The 12,500-nt window shown below is 39.0% G+C and overlaps 1 protein-coding gene across 2 annotated transcripts in view; it reads left to right on the top strand.

The window, feature by feature from the left end:
* The window catches only part of grk5l (G protein-coupled receptor kinase 5 like), a 58,647-nt gene that overhangs the window by 14,467 nt on the left and 31,680 nt on the right, over nucleotides 1–12,500 (top strand). The window contains exon 2 of one of the 2 annotated variants that reach the window (XM_053235990.1): nucleotides 854–1,335. The exons of the other annotated variant lie outside the window; for it this stretch is intronic. Coding sequence (XP_053091965.1) covers nucleotides 1,323–1,335 — 13 coding nt within the window. The 5' untranslated portion in view covers nucleotides 854–1,322. The remainder of the gene's footprint in view (nucleotides 1–853; nucleotides 1,336–12,500) is intronic. 2 annotated transcript variants of the gene reach the window in all.

The following is a 12,500-nucleotide window of genomic DNA, read 5'->3' as shown; positions in this document are numbered from 1 at the left end:
AGTGAGTGAGTGAGTGTGTGTGTGTGTGTGTGTGTGTGTGTGTGTGAGTGAGTGAGTGAGTGTGTGTGTGTCTGTTTTGCGTCACAGTCTGGAGGCTGAAACTCTGGAGCTAAAAATATTCTCAGCATTTCTGATTATATAGTGTGTTGTTCAGGTGTGTGTGTGTGTGTGTGTGTGTGCGCTTCTTAGTTGTTTTTCTTTCATTTATCTTTTTACCAATTTTTTTCATTTTTCTCTCCTTTTTCAATTTAATGTTTATTTTTTATTTTGCTCTTTTCCTTTCCTCCTTCTTTTGTTTTATTGATTAATTTTTTAAAAATGTATTTCTTCTGTCTCTACTGTTTTAACCTTGTTACCTATTTTTCTTTCTTTCCCTTTCTTGTTTATTTTTTCTTGTTCTTTTTTAGTATTGTTTTCTTTCTTTCTTTCTTTCTTTTTCTTTCTATTCTATCAATTTTGTCTCTAATCATCTTCATTTCTTACCTTTTACTTTCTTTGTTTCTTTCTTTTTTTTTTGTTTCTTTCTCTTTTACTTCTTTCTTGTTCTTCATTTTCTTTCTTTCTTTCTTTCTTTACTTTCTCATTTTGACCTGTTTTTGTTTTCTCTTCTTCTCCTTTTTAAATCTTTTGGTTCTTTTTTTAAAATTATTATTATTTCTTTTCTTTCATTTCACCCTTTTCTTTTTATATTCAGTTTTATATTCAATTCTTTCTTTCTTTCTTTCTTTCTTTCTTTCTTTCTTTCTGTAGCAGTATGAGGTTGATGTGAAACACTTTGGTATGTTGATATTTTATGGCGTTGTGATGTCGAGTGTTTGATCCTTTTCTCCTGGTTGTTTTGCTCCCTGCGTAGTGAACAGTGTTTGTGGTTTGGGACGCGCCCACAGTGACGTGCTGACGGCGAGACATCAGACATGCGTGACTAAATTCGAATAAATCTCTTCTTCTTCTCCTTTACGACACACAGCGATGTCTGTTATTAATCTACGACCGTGACGTTTTTATGAAGCGAAATCCTCACTTAGTGCTCTGATCAGCAGGACGGGATAAAAGCCCAGGAAAACGTACGACGTGCGCCGACTTTCGGAAGCGCGTTTGGCCGAGAGAGAGACAGGAGAGAGAGTTATGGAGAGATGGGAACGCTGATGGGAACGCTGATGATTCACGGCCTCGCTGTTCTTCCTGGGAAAGAAATCCTGCTGGAAGCTCAGAAAGAGCCACTGGGACGGGTTTATTAGAGCCGTCACGCCGCGTTCGCTCACAAAACACACGCTGAAGGAGCCGCGCTGCTGTTCGGGACACGTCCCAAACCTGACAGCAGAATGAGGTCATCAGGTGTGTGTGTGTGTGTGTTTGCAGTGGGGGGGGTTAAAGAGTTCAGAGACGGGATGGAGGAAAGACGAGCGCCGGTGTCGAGGAGACAAAGAACAGCTGGAGAGGAAATCGGGCATCCGGCGAGGCACGCTGTAATCACGTTGACCCCGTTTCCTCGACAACCGTGTCTTCTTTGTGTGTGTGTGTGTGTGTGTGTGTGTGTGGTTTCCGTTTAGATGTCTGCGCATGCACTTAAACCCACTACTCAGAAAAAAATAAAAGTCTCTGTAAGTGATGATCGAATTGGCATTGACTTGTGTCTCAAATCACACTTCGTTCACTATAAAGTGCGCACTTTTGGATACCCATAATGCATTCGAAGACGGCGACGCATGGAACAGTGGATAGAGTGTGTGGTTTGGGACACGTCCCCAGTAGACGAAGGCGTATCACTCGTCCGGTTTTGTGCACTAGCGCCCTGCGTAGTGAGCCGATTTTCCCTCGCCAAGCGACACGAGGCTCATTACACTTATCAGATGACGGAGTTTTGGCCTTCAGCTATGTAAATCTTATGAAAATACGACGACAGTGAACTTTGTTCTGAGAGCTCTAAAACAAACACACACACACACACACACACACACACACACACACACACACACACGCTTGATAACCTGTTTGCCTTTGTAGATATTTTTGTAGGTAGTTTTATATAAACAAACAACCTAAATCTGTGGAAAAAAAACCCCTTTGCACCCTGATACATCTCCAGCTCTGTATGTGAGGAATAAAACACTGTGTGTGGTGCAGTTATGGGAAAATCATCAACAACCAGGTGGTGTGATGAAGCGGAGTAACTCTTTAACACCACAACGTTTATTATATTCCTGTAACGGCACGTGTTTTATTCTCCTTATACCACAGCAACTTTGCAAAGATTAAAATTTTTATTAATTAAAGAATGACGCGTTGTACTTTTTATCCGTTTATAGGTACATTTAATGTTGTGAAGTTCAGACTTACACTGTACCAGCTATAAACAGTCGTTTCCTCACCGGTCTCTCTTTTTTGTCTCAGATGAAAAACGCAGTTTGTCGTGTTATCGAGAAACTCGTCTGTCCTGAAGACGTCGAAAACTTAAAGTTACAGCTTTACCTCTGACACTGGAGACTCCTTCCATTCTAAAAAATAAACATCTCCTTACAGAAACCATATCGACAATGTTTTAATCCGTTTATGTGGAGCATCGACTCTACGAACCTGTTACTATGGAAACGATAACATATTAGAACGAGCGCATTAATATAAACCCGCACTACTGTCAGAGCTGCTGTTATAGAGAATTAATCAACACCTTCTGACCAATCAGATTTGAAATATTTACGATACTTCTTAGTAAAGGGGGCGTGGCTTCTCACTGCTAGCTTCAAAGCAAATGTAAATCGTATCGTATCATAAGGAATGGAATTGATTCTGTAGCGAGATCCGATCGTCTCGTAGATACACACACATCCGAACCCGACTGAGTGTGCCGTGTGTGTGAGTGTGTGAGTGTGTGTGTGTGAGTGTGTGTGTGTGTGAGTGTGAGTGTGTGTGTTCATCAGTCTTGCCGTCTGGCTCAACTCCTATTTTTATTCCCAGTAATTATAAAACGTCACATAAAGTATTCACGAGTCGATGCGATCGTATCGAAGGTGGACGATCTTCTCGTCACCAAAGAGCCAGAATTATGATCCTGACGTCCGTGTTTCTGTCTCAGGATTATAATTAGCTTCGGCTTGTTTCACAATCTCACATCTGATCAGCTCGGAATGATGTTTCCAGGCTCGTGGCTCGTTTCAAACTTCTGTGGTCATTTGTATAGGAAGAAATTTGCATATTTCCTGCGTAAATGTTTGTCTTTCAATTACAGAAGTATAAGTTCGGCTGTGTGTGTGCATGCATATGTGTGTGTGTGTGTGTGTGTGTGTGTGAGAGAGTTTAACCGAGGTCAAGATGGCAGAGTTTGAAATGTTTTACTCTTTCGGTTATTAATCGAGCTCGTACTTAAGGAGGAAGTGCTTCAAGAAGAGTTGATGTTAATGTGATCATAGTGACGAGAAGCATAACGGCTTAATCGCTATCATTAATAAACATTCACCTCACACGAGCGCCAAAGACTTTTTAAACGATGTCGAACGTCTGCTTGCGTTCGATAAACTGAAGCTCCGATGAGGCGTGACCCTGCCGAGGTCCTGGAGGTAAAGCGTTGATTTAAAGACTCAGAATAAACAAAATATTTGCATATTTGTTTGTCTGTCAGTGTTTCTGGCACGGCTCGTGTTTGGGTAACATCTCATCTCTCTGGTAAACACCTTTCACGCTCGGGATCCCTCAAGGATCAGTACTCAGTCCTCTTATCTTGTCCCTTAATTATTGAGAAAAATATTTTCCTCCTTGGCCAGATCGTTATCAAATAAAACCTAAAATATTTACTTAAGAGTGTGCGGGAAGGGGCGGGGCCGAAAATGATAGATACTTATTATAGATGTAACCGAATACGAATACACGATTCAAAATGAACAGATAATGTGTTCTAAACGAATACAAATACAGACACGAATAGAAAGTACTTCTATCTTTTCTTTTTTTTTATGCTGATGCTGTTTTTGTTTTTTTGCTGTGTTTTTTAAAAGAAAGGCTGTCAGGAAGGTTCACAGCGTGTCCGGTTGAGACTTGAGTAATAAAAAAAATCACGTGAGCAAGCAGGAGGTTTTTACTTTCATGACTTCCAGAAAAAACAAAGTCACTAATTTCCAGGCAGATGAATGTAAATATGAGTAAAATCTTTTAATCCGTCCAAATCGGCAGGAAGGAAATTTGTCAAACAGGAAAAGCAATGAAGATAAACCAGATCAAAAAGCAACTGGTCAAAACCAGAAATACAAAATAAGGAGAACTCAGGATTGTAAACGATAACGGACAGCAAAACCTTGCAGAAGAACTGAAACAAACAGAGTGATGGCATGAAAACGGGAAACAGGCGTGCTCGAGTTCCGCTGAGTAAATTCCAGACTGGATCTGGATCTGGATCGGATCGGAGGTGGAACCGGATGTGACACATTCATCCTTAGTAACTGCCTGGTCTTATGCTGCAGTGTATTGTACTTAGAACCCGACACGGAAAAGTGCAGTGGATCAGGGAGTTTTTTAGATCCAGACGAGGATGGGTTCCCTTTTGAGTCTGGTTCCTCTCAAGGTTTCTTCCTCATATCGTCTCAGGGAGTTTTTCCTCACCACCATCACCTCTGGCTCGCTCATTAAGGCTAGATTCATAAATTTAAAATTCATAAATTTATATCCTGAGTTTATATATTTCTCTAAAGCTGCTTTGGGACAATGTCGATTGGTAAAAGTGCTATACAAATCAATTGAATTGAAAAACGGTCGTTCAGATCGGGAATTCCAAGTCGGGAATTCGGAAAAACGTCCACCTTGCCTGAGTTCTCTGACATAAAAAAACCTGACATCACAACAACATGGCGGCGTACACACACACACACACACACACACACGCACGCAGTCAATGGTAAACAGAACTCCCTTTGCGTTATTTTGTACTTGATAAAACTTGATTTTGCGTCATGTGCAGCTTCTGTGTTGTGAAAACGTGTTTTAACAGCTTTAAAAGTTTCGATTTTTAACATAATTCCGATCATTTCAGCTCAGACGTGATAAAAAAAACTGTAACCGATCATTTTGATAATTATAAGCAAAGATGAACAATTCAGAGACTCGGCATATTATTCGTGGGATCCATGTTTTTCCCAGCCGGAGCACTGGAACGCTTTTAGATCAGAACTCTGGAAAATCAGCTTGGAACTTTCTGAGCTCCGAGTATAATGCGTCGCAGCAGTAGACTACTAATTTGTTTATCTTTTGGAAGATAGAAACAAATAAATTTGTTAGAAACACAAAAAAGGCGTTCCTGCGTAAGAAAAAAAATAGGAATGATTTTGTAATAAATAAAAAAATTGCATTAAAATAGATCTAGACGATATCTAGATAAGCTCATACTTTACACCGCGTTCAGCTGAAGCTCACGACTCGGATTTTCCGAACTCTGACTAGGAAGTAAAGAAAAAATTCCCTCCTCAACTTAGAATTCCTATCCGGAAAGTTGGGAAGTTCTCCTCAACCCCGATCTCAACATGGCCGCTCCACTCCTGTAAACGAGTTTACGCTTTATATACGTAACATACACACATTAGTTGGTTAAATCTACAACACTGATCGTACAGTTCTCTGTTTTACGAAAGGAAGTGAATACATCATCGCTAGCTAGCTTGTTTTTAACAAAACACGCCATGTTTTTTCCCGGTTTGTAGCTCGAAAGTGACGTAGTTCCTACTTCTAAGTTAAATCGACTGCAGCATTAGCATCTCTCTGCATTCTGATTTCACATATGCTAAATGCTATTAACATATTATCAATTACAATATTAGCCAGCTGTTATGCTAGCAAAAATTTTGCAAATATTGTGCTCTCTTTGCTCGTAATTTCTTGTAGTATGTACGTAATGTATGTATATACGGTGTACACTGCCCCAATGTTCTCCTTATGTTCTCCCGATGTTCTCCTAGAGGCTCTTAATGATTTAGCGCTAAATGTTCAGAGTGAGCTAGTCCGTCATGTTTCATCTCTGATTGCCGTTTTTCCGTTCTCACTTTCTTAAAATAACGAGCTCAGTGTTGCGAAGTGCGCTCCAGTGTTTACTAGTCGACCTGGCCTAATTAAGCCCAATTAAGCCTTCCTAAATATAATGCCTGCTTATTCAGCTGGCCGCCGTGTGTGTGTGTGTGTGTGTGTGTGTGTTGGCAAGCTGGAGAATTTTCCAAGTGTGGAATTCACAGATGTGGTGTGTAGTGGAACAGGAAGTGGTTCGTCTGCTAAACCGCCTGACCAAAATGACAAAAATATGGCATGACATGTCGGCGTTAAAACATCTTCAGGTTCATTTTTAGCTAAAAACATTAAGCTTAGCGTCCTCCATCTTGAATCGTATGTCATCAAAATCCCCTCTGAAGAGATGTGCCTAAGTTTATCGACCATTCTGATTACCCATAATGCACTGCTTTCAAATAATCATGATATGAAATAAAGTGTAACGTTAGCTACGCGTTAGTAGAGATCATATACGGTATGTTTAAGCTTTAGCAGATACTATTAGCTGGAATGCATGTTAGCTAGCTAACACAAGCTACATTAGCGCAAAATGATGATGTTTTTTAGTCCCAAACCACACACTTGGTTAAGTTTCTCAACGACCGTGATGTAGAAAAAATGCTAATAATAATTAACTCTTCTCCGGCGCACCAGCCATGACTTACATGGAAATGAGTCAAGCTACATTTACATCCAAATGTTTGTTCATTTGTTAAGCAAATTTCCGGAAAAGGAATGACGGATGATTTTCCGAAAGAGGAGCAACAAGGTGACGTGTGCATGTAAATACAGTCCTGTACAGGCAGGAACACACGCTCGCTACGACATCAGTTAACTCAAAAAATAAATAAATAAATATATATATATATATATATATATATATCTCGTAGGTAAATTTCCCAAGCAAGAAGACTTTCTACAAATATTTCTGTGATATTTGTAGAGTCACTTTCTTCTTTTTTTTTAATTTTTACAATTTAGTGAAATATTTCAGGAAAAAATACATAATTTTCGACTTTTCTTCGTATTCTTCTTTCTCGCAAATTACGTGGATCGGCATTATATAGTTACAGTTATAGTTAGCCCCTCCCCCAATGTCATAAGAACTCCTCCTAAAGTTTTATATATCGAAATGAACTTAAAAGTATTTTTTAATCTTTAAAAAAATAAGTGACAATTTACAACCTCTGGCTAGCTTGTGTTACTTTGCAGTTAGATAAGCTAGCTAGTGTTACAACGAGATGCTGTTTTTGTTGGGATATATTAGTAAAACATAAATAACTAGCTAGCCAATTGTTTGTTACTCAAAAATTGTTTGTTGTGTAATTTTATTAAATATAGCCACTTCGCAAACCACCATAGCACAAATAGGTAGCTAGCTAGTTTTTACATTGGAATGCGAATTTTCTTCAGCTATACACTCCAACTTTTTCATTTTCAGCTACTTCCTCACGAATTTCGTAGATTAGCATGTATACTTACTTCAGCCCCTCCCCCAGTGTGATAGGAACTTTTCATTGGCTGACATTTTTTGCCGTCATTACTGAGCCTTACACAGGTGTCATATTCGTGTTTTATATCGAAACGGACTTATCGATGTATTGTTTAATCTTTAAAAAATTGGTAACAGCTTATAACAGCTAGCTAGAATGTGTTTGCTGTTAGATAAGCTAGCTGGTTTCAGATTTTGAATTTCAACTAACACTAACTATAACGAGATGTTGTTGTTCGTTAAACACAAATAGCTAGCTAGCTAATTGTTGTGTAATTTTATTAAATATAGCCATCTGGAAAGCCAGTATTGTAGCATAAATAGCTAGTTAGCTACGTAAATTATTTTGATTTATGATGTTTCCAAATTGCGATAAAAAAGGCGTAAATATCGCCCTAGCCTAAATCGTTGTTTATTGTCATTGTAGTTACGTAGTATAGAATTGTAGTTAAATTTTATTTACACAATATTTTTAAAAATAATGTACATCAGCCATCCAATCAGAAAGGAGTATTTTCTGTGAACATAATAAAGCATTATGTATTTTGTGATATACAGATTTGAGTGTTACATATCCTGCTTGTGTTAGCTAGCTGTTTTGTTAGCTAGCTAAAGTTAATCATAGCAAACTACGAAGGAAATGTTAGCTACTTGACGCAAACTATAAACCAAATGAGTGAAGAAAAAGTTAGCTACGCATTTGACGCATTTGTAAACATTTTTTAAACACTGTTAGCGCTTGACCAGGTTAGCCAGCTAACTAGCAAGCCACGTGCACTCCATCTATGTTTGCTAGCTTAATTTAACGACACTCCTGTGAGGTAACACGGTCGTGTGTTTGTCAACAGAGTTCATCTGTTTTGCGTTCCAGACTCTTATATGTCAAATCTAATCAGCGCTAATATCGCTAATAGTGCTAATATTGCTAATATTGCTACTGTAATGTGGCTCTGGAAGAGATATTTCTGTACAAGCAAATCTTTCTGCTGCGTAATCACATACACACAATGTTAGATGCAGGAAATATCAGATGTCTGTTTCACTAAAGTGTGTGTGTGTATGTGTGTGTGTGTGTGTTTGTGTGTGTGTGTGTGTGTGTGTGAACGGCGAGAGTTTCCTACAAACTCAGCGTTTCCTGCTCATTGTCTTTCGTTGAATTTCGTCTCTTATAAGAGCTTCGAAAAATTTCACAGCGCTAACCTTCAAATCCACCTCAACTTAGAAAACTAGCATAACTAGCATAAATAGTATAACTAGCGCTAGCATGGATTGTCATATACTGTAGTGTATAGCATCACGCTAATAATCTTTTTTTTTTTTACTTTTATTGGAAGTAGGCCAATATTAAAATTTTATTTTAAGATAATTAATATCAGAATATTCATAAGTCATACTGACCTAGCTAATGTAACACCATGTAGCTAGCTAGCTAGCTATCTTTTACAATTGTGACTCGTAGCTAACATTTTTAAAAATTTTTGGGTTATATTTAAGTTAGCAGATCATCAGAAGTTGCTGCTAGGGCTAACTTTAGCTAGCAGGAACATGTGTGACTTGCTAGTTAGCTGGCTAGCCTGGTCAAGCACTAACCCTATTTAAATAAAAGAAAGAAACGTTTACAAATGTGTCATGCAGCTAACATTTTCTTTAATGTTTCCGTTTGTAGTTTGTCGCGATTAAATTAGCTAGCCGACTGACAACAACCTGACGAGCGGCATGTGTAACTTGCTAGCTAGCATTTGCTTTATATGCTTTGTTAGGAGTTTGCTAGTCTCTTAAATTTTAATATGATGATAACTGATATGTCGACGCATCAATATCGCTATAAGCTAGTTAATAGAATGGCACTGTATGTGATTTGCTAGTTAGCTGCTAACGCTATATCTAAAACAAAAAAATTTCATAGCTTTCTAATTAACGTTTTTTTTCTACTACCATGACTAAATGCTTCTAGCTAGCATAGCACACCTAGCATGGTTGTTTATTAGAGTTAGCCAACTTTGTTAAGGCTTTCTTGTGTTAGTGTTTAAGCTAAGAAGCTAGCTGAGACGCTAGCTAAGATGCTAGCAAGATATCGTGAGGCGTGATTAAATGTTAGCTGTTAGCTTTTAATTGTAACACGAGACGCTAGCATGATGTACAACCGATTATCATCAGTACACCTTCACATCCTGTGACACACACACACACACACACACACACTGAGACTTAAATACATAAACACACAGGCTGGAAAAGGCGCTAAGTTTAGCGCCGGTTTGTTTTCCCTCGACACAGGTAGTCGAGATAACTTTGTTTTTTTATTATTTTTCAAACCCACACTCATGCTAGTATGCGTAAGCGCGCGTTAGCACGCGTTAGCGTGTGTTAGCGAGCCTCGCTGTGATGGTGGGCTGTAAAATAAACACTAACCTCACTCAGAGGTTTTACTAGCAAATCTCACCGAGGTCTGACGTCAGAGGTGGAGCAGCTGCTTTACATGTGGCGAGCGACAGAACGAGATCTCTCCATTGTGCGGTTTCTTTTGTATGTTTCATAAATTTTTATGAAAACTTTGAAGTAAAAATATATACATTTAATTATTCTGTGGATTAGCTACCGTTTTCCATACTGTTTGGATTCACGGATGTTTAGAGCTAGCTTAAATGGATCTAGCTAAAAGAAAACATGACTAGCGCTGACTGTGAACTGATAGATTATTTTTTTCGCTAACTATCCCAGTCAAGAGCTAAAACAAGTGTCTCATTGCTAACATTTTCTTCGTAGGTAGCTACTTAAATAATCAACTAGTATTAAACATGCAAGTCGTGTTTTATTAGTTATATTTAACCGGCTAGCTAAAGAAACATGACTAGCGCTGACTGTTTACTGATAGTTTGCTTTTTTTTTTTAAAAACAAGTGAAGTGTCTCGTAGCTAACAAGAGACAGAGAGAGAGAGAGAGAGAGAGAGACAGAGAGAAAGACAGACAGTGAGAGAGAGAGAGAGAGAGAGAGAAAGAGAGAGAGAGAGAGACAGAGAGAGAGAGAGAGAGAAAGAGAGAGAGAGAGAGAGAGAATAAATCTAAAATCTCTCAAGTTGTTTAAAAGAACGTCACCTGAAGTGTTTTTTAAGGAGCCACTGGTGTGTGTGTGTGTGTGTGTGTGTGAGAGAGAGAGAATGTGTCTGAGTGTGTGTGTGTGTCTGTGTGTGTGAGTGAATGAGTATGAGTGTGTGTGTGTGTGTGTGTATGAGAGAGTTTGTGAGTGAATGAGTGTGTGAGTGTGTGTGTCTGAGTGTGTGAGTGTGTGTGTGTGAATGAGTACGAGTGTGTGTGTGTGTGTGTGTGAGAGTGTGTGAGTGTGTGTGTGAGTGGGTGTGTGTGTGTGTGTGTGAATGAGTACGAGTGTGTGTGTGTGTGTGTGTGTGTGTGTGTGAGTGTGTGTGTGCGAGTGTGAGTGTGTGTGTGTGTTAGTGTGTGTGTGTCTGAGTGTGTGAGTGTGTGTGTGTGTGTGAATGAGTACGAGTGTGAGTGTGTGTGTGTGTGAGTGTGTGAGTGTGTGTGTGAGTGGGTGAGTGTGTGTGTGTGTGTGAATGAGTACGAGTGTGTGTGTGTGTGTGTGAGTGTGTGTGCGAGTGTGAGTGTGTGTGTGTGTTAGTGTGTGTGTGTGAGTGTGTGTGTGTGAGTGTGTGTGTGTGTGAGAGTGTGTGTGTGTGTGTGTTAGTGTGTGTGCGCTCTGGACAAAAGGAGCCGCAGTGTTTAGAGTTGCAGTTTACGCGACGCTCTCGTCACGCAGGAGGAAGTTTCACAAACGGCTTCCCAGAATCACACAAACGTCCATTCTTTACGCGAGGCTGTTTTCCTTAGATTACAAAATCGCATTTACATCTGCCGCAAAGTAAATAATAATAACGCAGTCACACCTGCGCGCGCGTGTGTGAGTGTGTGTGCGCGTGTGTGAGTGTGTGTGCGCGTGTGTGAGTGTGTGTGCGCGTGTGTGTGTGCGCGCGTGTGTGTCTGTGCGTCATTGTTTTGCACAATAAAAATTTGCAAAATATAAAATACTCAAAATATATCACCCATCGTACAGTAGAGCCTTGTTTGGCTAGCTAGCATAATGTGTCTTGCTAATCAGCTAGCTAGTTAGCTAGATAGCTAGCAGTTTTAGACAGTTCTTAGCCAAGAGCTAACTCTATTAAGGATCGCATTCACGCATTAATTAAGTGTTATAACAGTTTTACGTCTCATTTGTGTTTATAAATCACCACTACAGTTAAATTGAGCTAGTTAGCATAACATGGGCAGAGGCAGTGCTAGCTAGCTAGCTTAACGTGTGAATGAATCACCTCTTACGTTTTATTTCCATTGTCATGTTCGTGTTTGTTGACATTGTAAGCACTACTTGCTATCTAACTAGCTATGTAGCATAGCTAAGAGCTAATCCTATCTAATAAAAAAAAGTAATGTCATTACATTACACTGGTCTTATTGCTAATATGCTAATATAAGAAATTATTTCCATGGTTAAATGTAGCAAGCTAATGTTACGTGACTAGCTACTTAGCTAGCTTGCTAGCCATTCTTGGCAATTCCTAGTTAGAAGCTAACTCTAGTTCATAAATTAATATTTTTTATCAGTTATTACGTCATCAGAAGATGAAGTTCCCATGATTAAATTGAGCTAGTTAGCATAATACAACTAAAAATGCAGTGTTAGCGAGCTATCTTAATGCTAAATATACTTGCTAAAAGAACAGAGTTTATTGACAGCTTATATTTTATTTATAGTCATGTTGCTGTTGTTGATAGCATGCGCAGCTTGCTAGCTACCTTGCTAGCTAGTTGCTAGCTACCTTGCCGGCTAGCTAGCAGTATTAAAGCTAACCACATGTAATGGAGTCACAGCTTGCATTTTATTTATAGTTTTATTGGTGTTTGTAAACAGTGTACATGTCTTGGTGTTTTGCTAGCTACGTAGCCTAGTTAAGAACTAATCTTTTTTTTTTTTTTT

The sequence above is a fragment of the Pangasianodon hypophthalmus genome, chromosome 8, assembly GCF_027358585.1.
Source record: "Pangasianodon hypophthalmus isolate fPanHyp1 chromosome 8, fPanHyp1.pri, whole genome shotgun sequence".
In the NCBI taxonomy this organism is placed as follows: Eukaryota; Metazoa; Chordata; class Actinopteri; order Siluriformes; family Pangasiidae; genus Pangasianodon; species Pangasianodon hypophthalmus.
Note: the sequence above shows the minus strand (reverse complement) of the source record. Positions and strands in the feature narration are given on the sequence as shown.